This window comes from Cygnus olor, chromosome 1 (genome assembly GCF_009769625.2).
Source record: "Cygnus olor isolate bCygOlo1 chromosome 1, bCygOlo1.pri.v2, whole genome shotgun sequence".
Taxonomy (NCBI): Eukaryota; Metazoa; Chordata; class Aves; order Anseriformes; family Anatidae; genus Cygnus; species Cygnus olor.
In genome coordinates this window covers 25,134,513-25,151,440 of record NC_049169.1, presented here as the reverse complement: position 1 = coordinate 25,151,440, position 16,928 = coordinate 25,134,513, and the positions used below count along the sequence as shown (strand labels likewise).

Sequence of the window (16,928 nt, the reverse complement as noted above, 5' to 3'; positions counted from 1 at the left end):
GTGTTCAACACACTGCAAACAAACATAACAGCAGAAAAGGACAGAAGAGTTGCTATATAAAGGTCTCTAAAAAGAGATTTATACTCAGTGAGAAGCAAAACTAATTTAAAATGCATGAAAAGGAGAGGGTTTGGCAGTCCTCATTAAATTGTGCCTGTTGTTATAGAGATAAAAGAAACAGTTTGAACCAAAAGGTTGAGAAGAAATTTAAAATCCGAGGACAAAATTTTCAGTGAATGGCATAGTCAAAATTAAGCACAAGGGCTGTCAGTTATTGCTGAGAGCTCCTGACTGATTTTGACAAACAAAAAAATGAACACAATGAATATAGTTATACTTGAAGTGGAGACAGGTAGAAACTGATAGGTTACTCTTTTATGATGGGGCCTTGAGGTCAATCTAGTAACTGGCTCAGGAAATATATTTCAGCTATGGTCAGAGAGCTGGTCAGGAGTAGCTTTACTTGCTTAGTTTTTGTTTACATCAAGGGGTCCAAAAACGCAGCCTGCAAGACCAAGATAAATGATCTGCAGTATATTGCTTTTATAGCATTTTCAATTAAAAATGGGTTTCTGAAGGTTCACAGAAATCGGAGAAAGCTTGTGTGAGGTTCAAAATGTTCAGATATCACTGGGGAATTCATTGCTCAGTGGATAAGCAGAAGGAGTCTTTATTTGCAGCACAGAGATCATTACTGGAAAGGTAACTTTTACAGTGCTTCTGATGTCTGATATACCACAGCATTTGTCTGAGCATGACACACAGCCTTTGGAAGGGGAAAGAATTACAGTGGAGGCACAATATTAATGATTCTGAAAGTCTTGTGTCACAACCCTGAGTACTGCAGTATCTAATTATCAGGCATAATGATTTGCACAAGGGCTGTGCCAAATAATGACGAGAGAATTAGACACCTAAAAATGGAGTCTGCCCTCTGGGCAAGGTCAGTGTAGCCAGTTGGTGGGAAAAAAGCCAAAATAGTACTGTGGAACTGAATTTTTATTCCCTCACAGAACCTAAATCCATGTTGCAAGGAGGGCTACATTGTCCGTGAATACACACTGAACCATCATCTTAAGTGAAACACGTTTGTCTTTCAAAACCTGAAGAAGGGAGAGGATAGGGTAAGACTTTTCTTCCAAAACCCACAGAAAGATGTGCAGGTGCTAACTCTAAATTTAAGCCTTGATGTTTATTGCAAACCACATTGGAGAGCTGGGATCAAAAAGCTTTTCTGCATTAAGGGTTTGACCATCCATGAAAGCTCCAGGTTCCAAAAGCTTTACTCATTGTTGGCAGGTAAAGTATTTTCTCTGTCATTATTTGAAAATAAAAATTCATTACTTAAAAACTATACTGAACTTCTTGCAGCTGTGGTTTGATTGCACATTTAAAACAGCACCAAACTTCAGACTTGGCTTTCTGAATATTTTCGTATTTTGTGAAATATGTGCTGCGCAGGAAATGATTGGGAAAAATCCATCTCCAACATGATTTCTGGAGCACATGCATGGAGCACCTACACTCATCTCTCCAGTCAGAGAAGTCTCACACAATTTTCCCAAGCACTAGGTTTTACTACTGAGTAGTTGCCAAACTCTCCATAAAGATTCTGATATGTTTAATGAACATTGAAACTTTACAAAGTAAAGTGTAAAAACACTATGGAAAGGATGTGTGATAGTCCAGAAGCTCCATTTCTGAGGGATCTATGCGAAAACTCAAGGGTTATCAGCAATCTCTAAAAAGTGTGATTTTGAAAGGGCTTTGGCACGATGTTTTTAAACATTATACACAATGGAGAGGGAGACATTTTCTCATACACATAGAAAATGTATTTATTTTCTACCTATGAAAAGAATAGTAGAGGTCAGTATCATGAAGTATTATGCCTGAATAACCAAGAGGATTGGTAGCAAGATACAGAACCTTTCAGTTATGGGACATGAACTGAAATGAGAATGGGGTTAGTAGTGGCAGAAAGTCATTGTTGTGTCATTGCAGTTTGCTAATGTTTAGAGATTCTTTGGTGGCTTGCGTCCAATTACTAGCACATAAGAGGTCACATTAGAAAATGCATTATCAGAATTGGCAGAGGTAGATAAACGCATTTCTACCGTTTGTATCATGCTGCTACTTTTCCATATACAATGTTATACTTTAGAACTCATGTCAAGACTCAAAACCAGTGGTGAAGCATTCATTGACAAAGTTGACACCTGCACTATCTGATGGAGGACTAACTATTGATTCAGAACGTCTCATGTGTAATAAATGCAAGTTTTCCTATTTAAACTATGTAATGCCAGGCTTTTACAGCTTGCCAAGTTAGTGCATGGCAGGTGGGAGGGTGAGGGTTAAGCTGTTCACATAGTGAGTAGCTCACACAAGCTTTTGGTTTCTTTTCAAGAAAAGAGATATAACTATGCTCAGCTGAAACAAATTACTCTGCCAGGAAAATTTAAGAGGATTGAATGCTATAGCATTCCCTCCTTTTTTCAAGGTTTAGGGAAGGGAAGGGAAGGGAAGGGAAGGGAAGGGAAGGGAAGGGAAGGGAAGGGAAGGGACGGGACTTAGCACTGATAGAAAGCTGAGTTGTTAAGAGCCTTGAGTGAACTCAGGGGGCTTTTGCTTTTATTTTCCAAGACTTGAAGTACGTCAGTTGTTTCATTTTTCCTGGACTTATCTGAGCAAGCTTGAAAATCCTTGAAAATTGGAAAAGAATGAAAAGACGATTAGACCAACAGAAAAAAAAATAGCAAATGTGCTGTTAAATCTAGAAGCTTTCACTGATGTGTTTCCTGAAATATATTTTAAATAGTAAGGCATGAACAGTACAGGCTGAGGGCTGACCTGCTGGAGAAGAGTTCTGCAAAGAGAGACCTGAGTCCTGGTGGACAGCAGGCTGACCATGAGCCACCAATGTGCCCTTGTGGCCAAGAAGGCCAGTGGTATCCTGGGGTGCATTAGGAAGAGTGTTGCCAGCAGGTCAGAGGAGGTGATCGTCCCCTTCTACTCAGCCCTGGTGAGGGCTACTAAGATGATTAGAGGACTGGAGCACTTGTTGTATGAGGACAGCCTGAGAGAACTGGGCTCATTTGGCCTGGAAAAGAGAAGACTGACAGGAGACCTCATCAATGTGTATAAATATCTGAGGGGAGGCTGTCAAGAGGATGAAGCTGGTCTCTTTTCATTTGTGCTCAGCAACAGGATGAGAGGCAACAGGCACAAACTGAAGCACAGGTGGTTCTGGCTGAATATGAGAGGGCACTTCTTTGCTGTGAGGGTGGCAGAGCACTGGCAGAGGTTGCCCAGATAGCTTGTGGAATCACCTTCTCTGGAGATATTCAAAACCCACCTGGATGCCATCCTGTGCAACGTACTCTAGGTGACCCTGCTCAGCAGGGGGGTTGGACTAGATGATCTTCAGAGGTCCCTTCCAACCTCAGCCATTCTGTGATTATGAAATTGTCACAAAAATGATGAGAGCTGAATTTCAGAGGAGAAATAACAGTAGAGGTTCTCAGAATAAAATTACTCTCCTGAATATTCACCTGAAAGGGACACTAAAATCTTGGACTGTGATAAATCTTCTAGTGCACAAAAGCTGTACAAAGACATTATTACTACCTTAAAGGGAAAATTCTTAGTCTTATCCAAGTATTGTACATATGTGTGTGTGCATAAAACTATACTAGAGTAGTTTTCAATCTGGATTTAACAGATTTAGTGTTAGCATTAGAGAAAAATTAACTGAAATAATCAATATTTGCCAGGGATCCCTAGAGACTTAGGTCAGTAGCAGTGTAATCCTGGCACAAGCTATTTTGTGTTTTTCATCTTTGCCTGAAGGATTGTAAAAAATAATAGTGGTCCATTGGTTGTTGTGCTAGCCAGTGCTGAGCATGACGCAATAGACTGTTTTCAAATGATGAAAATCTGAGATAAAACAAGTAACAAGAAGGAAAGGGAATTCTGATATTTTTTTTGTTGCTTTGAAAGACAAGAAAATAATTCTGTTTATTATCTCAATAACACTTTAAAAATATTTTTGCATTCATTATTTTTAATGTATTAAACTCCAAATTTATCTAGTAGGATTAAATATGTAGAAGTTAAGCTAGTATGTTTTTATGTTACAAGGCACACGAAAGGGTGACAACAGGCCTGTAAAGCAGACTGGATACTTCTAGTACTTTGCTGAAAAAAGCATCACAAGGAGTAACAGATTTAGTGGGAATCATCTCTAGATCTTGGTCTGCTCATTAGAGCACTGAACAGCACTAATGGTAGCAATGGCTAAGCCCACTGTTGCTTCACTCAGTTTCACTTGAGCGTAGAAGCAGCTGGATTTGATTGCTAAGTGAAATCAGCTCACTGATCTCTGTGCTGTGCCCAGTAGCTGTCACAAAAAAAAAAGAGGCATGGCTGTCCTTGCAGACTTCCACAGTGCATTTCTAGTGTTAATGTGATTTATACTTGGCGCAGTCTGACCTGATGGCTAATATATACTCAAGAGAAATTTAGGAATGGATTGGCAGATCAATGCTTTGTTTGACTTTGCTGCTATTTAACATAAGTATTGCATCTGAAAGAAAATCTGTAGGAGAAATTAATTACATAACATTTTCAGCAGTGTTTCTGGGATGAAACAAGAACACTGGACCCAGACTGTACCTAATCACAACACTAATAGGAAAATTCTCACTCACCTCTGCTGAAGCAAGACAGCATATCAAAACATACCCTCGGGCTTCAGAAACATTCCAGTTGAATAGGAACCTGAGTCCATATTTCACGACACAATTCTGATTTTATTCACTATGCTGAAAAATTTACTAAACTGAAGAATAAAACGCGTTTTTTTTTTTTGTTTGTTTGTTTTGTTTTGTTTTTTAAGTCTTCTGAAGTGTCTGAGAGAACAGTGAGCCTCCATGAACCTAGGCTAGGTGGAAGATATTTAGCAGCTGCCTTTGAAATCATTTCCCAGGGAGGATGTGTTAAGCCATAGACTGTCCTGCTGGGAATTAATGGAGCCTGGAACTGGACTCTTTACAGACAAGTTGGTGTTGTCAGTGAAGTCCACATTGCTCTGGTTTACTGCTTGTAGTATGGGTTCTTTATTCAGTCTTTACTAGGTGCTATGGCCAGATCGTCACTAGAAGGCATTGCTCATCATTCATCCCTAATCTTTAATGTAAAGAGTGGCTAGAGACGGTGGTACTTTTGAAGATGGAGATTTTTATATTCTGATATTGTTCATGTTAATGGCTTAAGTAGGAACTGCAGGAAACCACTCCATTGTATTTGTATCAATTTACTTAAATGCTGTGTATCTGAGCCTGGTGTGCATTCGTCCTGGTTTCTATTTCTCTATGACATATAAAATACTGCCTCTTAACTTTGTATTTCTTCGTAGTTCTCTTCTCCCAAGAAAGGATTTTCAGAAAGAATACAGAAAAAAAATGTATTCAGAGGACAAAGGTGTATTTCTGTTAACCTAAGTGTTGGTACAGATCTAAGAGTGCATTTTCTTTCTCTGGGTAGCATGGGTGCTGTGTAAGCTATATCGTTTCAACGATCATTTTGTAAAAATTTTGTCACAACAGTCATCAAAACTCCCATGCTGTGCCAGAAGTCTAACAGCTCTGTTTTCTCTGTCAGTGATAGAGATCTAGGATGTAAGACAAATATTACCAGCCCCACCAATAATAAGATTTGGACAGAGAAATAACAAGGATGAAAAATCACATATTAATGTTGTGAATAATAATAACTTATTGTCCAAGCTGGCATCAGAAAAATAAGCTATTCTGAACTTCTCTGTACTTCTTTGAATACCATGTGCAGTTCTGGTCCTCTTTTCTCATAAATAATACAGAAGAATTGGAGAAGAAAAGGGCAGAAGGTATGATCAAATACAGGGAGTAGATTCTGTATGGGCAGAGTAGGACTTGTCAGTCTGGAAAAGAGATAAGGAAAATAGTAAGAAACCACAAGTAACAGGAGCAGGGTGGCTGGAGATCACACACCAGCTGCTTTTTCAAATACAAGGACCTTGTTGGGAGCTTCATATGGAGCAAGGAACTGCAGTCAGAATAGTCTAAAGCAGACCGCGCATAGCAGACCAAGGAACTGCCAATGTTGCAAATGCTAAAAATGTATGTGGATTAAATGGAACAAAATAAAGCCTATGCAAATGTAATGCATTAAGCACTAACTACAAAGAAATTGCAAATTACTCAAGTACCAGAGCTGTAAAAGGTTGGAGGTTGGAAGAGCATTCAGGGATATTATCATGTATATTTACCCTATTTTTTCCATATGTTTGTTTGTTCAAGGTTAAATGTTGGAGACTCAAATACGAGTCTAGACGAAGCTTTGATCTGACCTGTTACTGGTATTTTTTGGTTCTTTTCTGAACTTTGACAAAGTTGGCCAGTTTATTCTATGTATATGTGTTTGTGTGTGGGTACATGCACTGAAAAAAGAACTATTGAAAAACTGAGTCCTGACTAAATATGTATTATGTCATTGATTTTTAAGAGCAAAGACCTTGGAATATTTTATTTTAGGGAAGTAAGTCAGAATTGCAGGAGCAAAGATCAAATTGTCATTTTTTTTTTTCCTTTGAGTTACTGTTGGTTTCACACAAAATAGACTGAAAAAAAAAAAAAAAAAAAAAAAAAAGGAATGTCTACAGACCCCAGAAAATGCAAAGTACCTGAGTGACAGTATATTCTTCCTGTAATCATTTGTACCATCTGATGAATAATTATACAGCAAAGCATTTATTCTCTGCTTATCACTATGGTATCTCAAAGACTTGAAATTCTGAACTAATACAGCAAAGTAATAACTGAAATCCATGTTAATTAGATATAGTATTCGCAGGACTATAGATAATTTTAAGAAATGAAGACATTTTTTATTTACCTCTTCCTCTCCACTACACTCTCTTAACTGAAAAAAAAAAAAAAAAAAGAGAGAGAGAGAGAGAGAGAGAGAGTTAGTTTTATCTTATTCTTCTAAATCTAGCCCTGGATCATTTTACATTCGCATACAGTGGTATTATAAAAACAGAATTCACTCCTAAACTACAGTTTAGATACTTTTAAAATTGTAAATGTACAGGTTGAATCCTTAAGGCAACACAGTTTAAATGCTTATTTAGAAATTCCACTTAAACTTATTACCAGTAGCATTTTAAATTATCAGTTGTTGCATGTAATGTTGAAATAAATGACTAATTAGTGTCAACTTGCCAGCATTTAGTCACCAAGCAGCTTGGAAGCTCTAGGGAACAGCTTCATAACAATTTACAGCACCCTCCTTAGACAAAGACACCATTTTGCAATTGTCAGATATAATTTGACATCTCTATAATATTGCCTTATGTGTTGCACTTCTTTTTCTACTCTCAGAATGGATAGTTTCTGTTCTTCACCGATGGCATTTTTCCAACTGGTTTTAATGTTAAAATGCTTAACTGATATTTGCTCCCTAAGATTATCTGTATAGTCCTAAGAGTCTGTCTGTGAAGCAAGTTGGCAAAGATCTGTTTATTCACATGTCCATGGTACCACAAAAGCAAGGTTTAATCAGTTTGTCCTTTCTAAGGGAGAGTGTGGCAGACTATCTGATGAATATTATTGCTGACATACAGTCCCCTGTATGTAGAACTGTACTAAGGTGTACTAAGCATGAAATCCCACCAAATACATGGCAGATCTCTCGTCGTATAAGCATCTCCATCACAGGAGCTGGTGCTGGAACCCCCAACTCTGAGGTACTCCATTATGGGTTGTGATGTTACACCATTTAAACAAACAAACAAAAAAGGCTAAAAAAGTGCTTAAAAGCACAAGCCAATGCTTTCCTCAGTGTGCGGAGACCCTCAGTTGCAGTTACTGCAGTCTCATGTCACCATTTGGCAGGAGAGGGCTTGGGCACTCACTGCTCCCAAGTGGACATGGGAGGGCAAGAGCACCTGTCCTTCCTACAGAAGCCTGTTACAACAAAGCAGGTTGTGTGAGGACAGGCTTTGCCTGCAAACTCTGAAAAAGACCCATTTTCACCTATGACTTTCAATAATGGCCAGCACGTTGTGGGAATCACAGCGATTTTGGTAGTACTAGGAAGGGCAGGTTGAAAATTTTGCATCAAGAATAATTTTTCTGCTGTGTTACTCTTCTTATTCATGAAGAGTGTCTGATCCATTCAAAAATATTCTCTTTTTCAACAATGACAAAGAAGTATGTTTATTTTTGCCTCTGAAAACTGGGGAAAAATATAAAACAACAACAAAAATCCCACACCTCAGTAGCATATCTGTGCAAGTGTGACACAGCTGTTGAAGGTCGGCTGAGCTTTAGCCCTGGTTATTTAAATAGACACCATACAACTTTAAGCAGATGTCATACTTCTATAGTGCTTTGCAGCAGCTCAGGAGCAGTTAGGATATTAGCTTCTCCTATGGATTGAAGGTGACATGACAAAAAAGAAACATAAAAACATTTTTTTAATCTTCCCATATTAGTATTTCCTGGTAAACATAAGGAATTTGGTCATCAGAATCTCTGCTTTGACTGCAATAATTCAGAAGTGTTTCTAATGAGCGAGTCTTAACTTTTTAACATGCAAAAGTTCCTCTTTTTTGTGACCTCTAAATACTGAAGTCCACCTGTCCACCTTGGAAATCTGCTTAAGTTTCTTGGATGAAAGCCCTGGCACGCGCGCACACAAAAAAATCTGGAAACCTTGTATTTCAGAAACTGATAACTCAGACAGGTACAGGGGCAGTAATGTGTTACTGTCTGGCAAGGCAGGTTCGACTCTGGCCCTGTGGTCCGGAAAGCCCAGGGAGCACTGCTGCTCTTGAGAAGCAGATGTGCTCTTCATCATTCATGAACAATCATTCTGGCCAGTGCTTGCAGCAGCATTCATGGACGCCAGAGGGGACTACGTCCGTCACTGCTGAGCTGAAGAGAGGGCTATTGAAACAGAGGGCCCTTCACAGCAATAAAAGCAGCCAGAAAGATTATTTGTGATTCTGTACAGAATCTCCCTAGGTTGGAATAAAATTTGGAATAATGCATATAATGTTCTGCATCTCACACTAACAGCAATATTTTGTACTATTAGAAATTACTTTTCCAAAATCATTAGGCTATTTTAAGACCTAGGTAAGGCTGCAGATTCATCATGATTATTGTTAGTGTCAGAGAGGCTGGGAATTGGTTTTCTTGCTTTCTCCCCAATGCTGGAACATTACTGCACGCCTGACTGGGTGGCTGGCTGTCTAAACACAAGGGCTGATGAGCAGCTGTGTGATTGCAGTTTAGAGTCTTACAGAGCACCCTCTGGGGCTCTGCATGTGGTCCCAGAGAAGAGGAAGGTGTCATCAGCCAAAATGGAAAGCCAGAGGGCACTTTCCCACTGAGGGGAACTCACCCTACTAAGGTGGGCACCACACTGACCTTGCCTGGACCAGCCAAGCAAATGGAGGGTGAGAGACTGTATCTGGAAAGAGGAGACAGCAGGGGGAAAACTAGCTAGACTAAATTAAAAAGGTCAGATTCACAGCACTGTGTTAATCACCTCCAGTACCAAAAGCCAGAACGCTACCTGCTTGACATGCCAAATCCGCTGGGAAACATGGCTGTCAACTACACAGGTGAAAAAATGCGCCATTCTAGCTTCTGTATAGATTTTTAGTTTCCATAGATTTTGTATTATTTTCATTGTTCTTTGATCATAATTTCACTTGCTTTTAAAATAAATAGTGTCAAGTTAATTTTAATGACTTTTCATTTTTTACACCTCCATTATTTTCTGGTATGTTTTACATGTTTGAAAATAAAAATGTTACTAGCTTTCCCTCTTCAGCAAATACGATGGGAGCAGACAACAGACCTCAATCAATGTAATGTTTGTAAAAGAATGTAAATTAATTCGAAAGAGACAGGACAGGGCAGAGGTATTTGTAACATGCATTAATTTTTTTTTTTTTTTGCATTTGCATTTCCATTTAATTTCAATGGCATTTATGCCCCCTAGTGTCAGAAAACGCTACTGCATCTAGGTTCTTTGAACGTTGACAATTTTTTCCCTTATTTGTTTGTGTCAGCCTAAATTATTTGATCTCCTTAAAAACGCACATCCTAGATTTATTCCTACTATACATTTCCTACAATTTCAGAGTTTTCTGTTGAGATCATCTAGGGGGGAATGTTTCTGCCTAAAGTAAACTATTCCAAATTTGCATTTCTGATCTCTCAAACACACATAAAAATGTTACTACATAAAAATAGCTATATTCTTGTGATATGTTATTTTCACTTCTAGAATACACTTACTTTTCACTTGAAAAAAAAATTACTTATGTGTTCAAATGAATAGAAGTTTAAAAAAGCAGTATTGTCACTCCTATAACATAGAGATTGTTAAAGAAAAGACCTTCTCTGCTCACATCAAGGAAAAATACCTAAAAGGTATGTTTGTTTCAGTAATGTCAGAACTTTAACTTATGAGATCTTTTGTCTTGGACCCAACAGAAAACAGTCCTCATTAGACTCAGAAATAAGACGTAGCTGATGATACTAAAAATATAGGTTCTGTTGCCAAAGATTTCTTAAATTATTGATATGCAACATTGGGTATATTCTACTCAACAGTCAGAAAAACAGTATCACTTTATTTGGTGGATGTCTGAGGGTTAGCTCTGCTGTGATAACACTTCAGGTACAGAATGGGCATTTGTAAACCAAAACACATTCATTTTTCCCAGGTTCCTACAACAGTCACCTATTTGTGTGTGGTTCAGTCTGCATTTCAAGCCCCCAGATTTGTCATGCAAAGCTATAACAAACATATCCCTGTTGCTCAGATCAATACTCTGAATGATTCAGTATTTGTTTTCAAAATAAACGAATAGACTTCCTTACTGTCTTCCCTTGCAATAAGGAGTCAAATAAGCAGAAGTTGTCTGCTACCTGCTGAATACAAACAACTGAGACAAAAGCACATGCCTTTAAATCCATCCATATACTATGTCACTTAGTGAACAGATAGCCATGAACTGAAGAAGTAGCACATGTCTGACCTGTCTGGACTACATCCAGTAAAACCAAGGCATTAGTTTGATCATATAGTTTCTGACTTGTGATTTGATAAAACTTGACTGACACATCTAGTTTGTCACATCCTTTTCACTTCCCTTTCTGCTAAATGAAGTAGAACATCCCTGACTGATAACAGGGATAAACACAATGTCTCTTTTTCTTCACTCATCCAAGGCATACAATATTGTGATGACACTTTTGATGTTGCAAAATTAGATTGTCAGCAAAAATCATAAATGCCCAAAAACTGACTTGACCTTTGCCCACAATAATAGATATATGTGGAACAGACTATATACAAAGCTATAAAGAGACTGAAACTAAGAGAAAAAAGAAAAAAAGAAAAAAAAAACATAAAGGAGAATTTGTTTGCATTTACAGTCTGAATAGCAGGGAGAAAAGCAGGGTAGCACTAGATAAAACCTTGAAATAGTTCCCTTTTGAAAAGTGTGAAAAATGTTTAATGAGATTCCATATTTGTTTTGTTCCCATGACTGAAGAGATCAGATTTGTGGCAGAAATCAAAATTTGTCGTAGGGATCGTGTGATTTTTCCACTTCAGAATATAAGCACCACAAAGCTACCCTGCCATGTGAAAATTGAGTTATTTTTTAGTTTAGACTTTCCAAGGAATAAAGCAATTACAGATTGGTTGTAGGGAGACATTTTCCCTTCATTTTATGTCATCCGCTTCCGTTGATGATATTCATTGATATATGAAGTATAACTAAAGGTAGTGTTTAACCAGCAGAAGGAACTTCACTAACAATTCTAGTCATGTCTACACTAGACTTAAATCTGTGTCACTGTCCCAAAGGAGACCAAGTCTAACCAGTGTAAATGTAGTAAAAACTCCATTTTGTCATAACAGTGAGCAAATACATTTCTTACCCTGTTCAGGTAAAGTAATTTCTTGGCAGTCATATTTTCTGACTGTAATTTATTTAAGTATCTCAAACACAGTGTTTATCAGCAGGAGAAAAACTAATTATGTTAGTCATTAATGAAGTGAATGATATTATTAGCATCAAGGAACGGACAAAGAGTGTTACATTTGGAAAATGTAACTGTTGTACAACTTATTCAAGCTGAAAAAAAAAAAAAAAGCAAAAGGAAGTGATTTAAAAATAAGCAATATATCCATCTACCTTTCATTTTGCCCAGTAGGCAAGAAAAACATTGTGAAATACCTTCATATATTAAAAAATCCTATTTTTTTCTTTCATTCCATAACATTGAGATACCATGAAAAGGTAGCCCTTTATGTCACTAGATAGGTTACACATAAACACCAAAATGTTAGAGATGGATCTGCTAATATTCCTGTCACCACCCCTAAAACATCAGTCTGTGGTTAATTCATATAATTATAGTGTCACACTATCAGCAGGATGATATATCTCCAAGCAACTTCAAACCAAATTAATTAGACCCAGAAATGCCTTCAGTCCACAGAAGTCACTGGTGACAATGTAGCCTTATGAAGGTTCTGCAATTTCACATTTCAAGTGATAATTTTAGGTATCTAAATATAGGTTTGGTAATCTAGTTTGATAGTTCTGTCCTAGTAATACTAGGTGTGTGTAAATTTTGCGTTTCAAGTTCTGGTTGCGTCAGGTTTGTGTAAATATATCCTGCCTTTTAAATAGCTTTCTCTTGATATGTTTTGATTTAATTTCAGAGAATACTTGGATCGTATTTAAAAAATGAAGCAAAACAGTAACAATTATTGTAAACCAATAACATTTATGAGCAATCTGATCCTAGGCATCCTCCTCTAAACAAGATTCAAGTCACCCACTGCCCCCACCACCAAATGCTCACAGGATGGTGCTGGGCAGCCCCCTCCACCCCACACCATCTGCAGTCTTGTGCCTCCACTCACTCACCACTGCTGGGGTTAGTTGGGTTCCAGGGATCCCATTCATCAAAGGGACCTTTATCCACTCCCCTGCCCAACAGTTGGGAATGTATCACCCCTGAGAGATTCTGGGCAGTTTAGGAAGATAAGCTCCAAAAATACTTATGCTGTGAGGTGCAAATGTTAACGGGATTGAACTCTCTAGTGTTTTTTTAATTTTTATACATGTTGTAATTGAGACCACCTATATTAATAACTTAGATTCTATTGGATTCTATTACATTATGTCCTTTTATCCACTTCTGCGTGTCATAAAATCAACAATTACCAGCATTCAAACTCTAAGGTGGTGAGTTTTTCATTAGTACAAATATTAATGTACTTTTTTCCTGTGAATATTTTACACTTGGGCATGCCTTATAAAGAAACCAAATATTTCTTTTACACAACATAGTCATGGTCAATAAACTAAGACTTGGTCATCTATATTATGTCTGCCTGGATGAACACTTCTTTGAATCATTGAGTTAAACACCTTTCTCTTATCTTACAACATTCAAACCATTTATCTTCATCTACAAGGTGATACATAATCTCCTTCAGACATATGCTGAGCTCTCATTGCTATAAAGTGTTCTCTAACCATGTATAGATATGATGTCCTCAACCCTTTATCCCCCTCTTCTTATTATTAGGTGCACAATTTAGACCATGTGACTTGAAGACTCCACACACACACACACACACACCTTCTCTATTATCTTTCCAGTTCCTGCTGAACTGATAGTTTGGGGGGGGGGGGGGTTGTTTGTTTGTTTTTTGTTGTTGTTGTTTGTTTGTTTTTGTTTTTGTTTTTCCAATAGCACTTTCTAAATACTGTTCCCACTGCAGTTCTATTACTTGCCTTTTCTTGCGTTGTTTCTTCACAATAGAGAATGTGCCATATCTCTGCTCACAAGCATATTAAATTTACCTGCTGCAATCTATATTTAACAGTAATTTAAAACACAGCACAGTTAAAAACAGAATGGTACTTGAACCTAATATATCTCTTTATTAAACTCTGTAGTTTGTAATTGCATACTTGTCTTGTAGAATATGGCAGACTACAGAGTGCAAATAGCCAATATCTCTTAATAACCTGTCACCAGAATCCCTCTACATACTTCTCAGCAGCATTATTTACTTGCTGGAAAAAAAAAAAATCATAAAGAAGTGTGGTAAATTCAAGCCCTAGTAATTCTGAGCATTGCCAAGATCTGCAGTCTGCAGTTAGAATTTCTTTGGTTGTTTCTTTGTGGCTTGAGTTTGTGGGGTTTGCTTTTGGCTAAGAGAAAAAAAAAAATATATATATATATTTAAACCTTAGAAGGGACTTCTGGAGGTCAGATAGTCCAGCCTCTCACTCAGAGAAGGCCTATCAACAACAATAAATTAGGTTAGACATGCTTTTGATCAACCAAGTCTTGAAAATCTCCAAGGACTGAAAGTCCATGATCTCCTGGGCACCCTGTTCCAAAAATGCTCTACCTTCCAAAATGAAAGTACTATATCAACTTAGTGAGACAATAGATTATTCAGCTTGACATCTAAGTTATCAAGTGGTCTCCCTAGGATCTCATCATTGGAAAGCAGTGAGTTCTTCTATCAAACAAATAAACTAAGAACATGATTTAGATGCTGAATATTTTTTCAGAGCCAGATCTGTCCTCATTGCAATAGGGGCAGCTTGGGAATACTACATTAAGTAAAACATAGATGACTGCGGTTGATGGCCAGGATACCTAACATTAGCTTGAAATTAAAAATGTGTGCACAACACTGGGCTTGCTATGTAATTTATGCATATGTATATAAAATATTTATATGCATCAAGTATTATTTGCAAGACAAATAAAATCTATTGTTCAATTAATTCATCTTGAAATTCAATACTGAGAAGAGATTTTGTCTTTACTAAGGGTTTTGTCTTCTCTAACCCAGGTATGGTGACATGGTGCCGAAGACAATAGCTGGCAAGATTTTTGGTTCAATATGCTCCCTGAGTGGGGTCTTAGTCATTGCTCTGCCAGTCCCTGTCATTGTCTCCAACTTCAGCCGTATCTACCACCAGAACCAACGTGCAGACAAGCGCAGGGCACAAAAGGTGAGATACTGTTTTTTTCCTCTTTTGCTGTTGACAATAGATAAATTATGTCTTTTTATATGTTGTGCATCCTCAAGGTGAGTATGATTTCTTAGGAATATGACTTGAATGTATAAACTACATGTTGAGCCAGGGTTCCAGATGCAAATGCTGTGTTATTTTTAGTTTTAAAAAACATGCTTCATTTATTTTCATTTATCAAACAAACAGACAAATCCCTAAGCATTACTTCTAATATCTGTCTTAACAGTCAGTTTCACTAATCCTTGTGTTTAATTCCCAGGTTCATTCTCTGGGGAATCTGACTATTTGGGACCTTGTTTCTTTAGATCTACTTTGCTTAAAAGGCTTCAGAAAAGGAGCTGAATGAGGAAAAGACAAAAGCGGAAGTCTTTTTTTGTCCAGCTTTCTTGGCTTACTGAAGATCTCAGTAAAATACTAACTAGCTCTGTGACAAGATATTTTTTCTCCCTGGCTCACGTGAGCAAGGTCAAGAGCCAGGAAGAACTACTTACCAGGAAAGGTGCAGCCAAACTTAGGTAATCACCATCATTTCCATATCAGTACCAAATTAATAGTCCCAATCCACTTCACCCAACCTCATGATGAAAAGTATCTCATGCAGCCTCTATAGATACCTGAAGTCCTGATAAGGGAGCCAAGATGTATTACCTTCTGCTCCTCTGCTGCTGGCAGTCAAAAGGCTCTGGACGCAAGGGGTCTTGGATTTGGACTTTTTTTGTGGTCCCATGGCCTCTCTTCATGATTAGGGTAACTGTGCTTCTGTCTACACTCTAGCAAATGTACATCCCCAGCAGGCTCAGAGGTTCTGTGTGGTCCAGTGAGAGCAGGATCCCTGCCCGCAGAAGGGTGCAGGCAGGTGATAGATGTGGAGTATGGATGTAGAGCAGGGGAATACGGGCCGCTACAAGCTGCAGCTGCCTCATATAGACAACAAAGGTTTAGGTCGGTCTGGCTACCTTTTTGACTGATGCCTGCATAGAAAGAAAGTGAAATAAATATACATAATGGCACCATCCTCAAAATATCTTAGAATCATGAGAAACTGAGGTACATTACTAAGAAAGTCAGTCATAGGCCTGGACTGAATATATTGTACCCTTTAAATGGCCATATCTTGTAAGAATTCTGTCAGGTGGGGAAAACGTCAATAACAGAAAACAGGGGTATCTTAGAAATGTAATACCTTTCTTGCTGGAGACACGTGGAAACATTTTTTTTTCAAATATAGACTGCTTTGGTGAGCTAAATGATCTCACCTACTAATTCCACACATCCTTTTACATCGTGTTTTCTCCCATGTGCTAGTTCCAGCTGTATATTCCCCTCTCCCACAGCTGGAAAATTCAGAGAATACAACACTTTTACACTACATTGCTTTTGTAGAGAACTTTTCAGTTCTGTTCATGTAACACTGGTAAAGAGTAAAAGAACCATCTGTACCAGCAGTGCTTCATTACTGTGCTTCAGAGCATTGTTCCAGTCATGGATAAGAGATCTACTTGATCACAGCAATCAATGTGCTTATTCTGAGCTTTCATAATGACTACAGAAGCAACCAGCCTTACTTCAGATAGGCATAGTCTCCTACTGTATGTTGTGAAACAAAATTTTCTATGTCTGATTTGCACTTTCCAGTGAGGAGGAGGGAAATTTGCAAAAATTAGATGGGCAGACTGGCTGATATTTCCTATAATCTCTTCCTGAATAGAAACTGCTTAGTAACTGACTTTTTCTCATTGGAAAAACAGCGAGCTCATTGTTTGTCACAAACAGG

General features: G+C 38.0%; 1 protein-coding gene across 1 annotated transcript in view; it reads left to right on the top strand.

The window, feature by feature from the left end:
• The window catches only part of KCND2 (potassium voltage-gated channel subfamily D member 2), a 299,209-nt gene that overhangs the window by 268,217 nt on the left and 14,064 nt on the right, over window positions 1–16,928 (top strand). Inside the window, exon 3 of the mRNA XM_040549987.1 lies at window positions 14,968–15,130. Within this exon, the coding sequence (XP_040405921.1) occupies window positions 14,968–15,130 (163 nt within the window). The remainder of the gene's footprint in view (window positions 1–14,967; window positions 15,131–16,928) is intronic.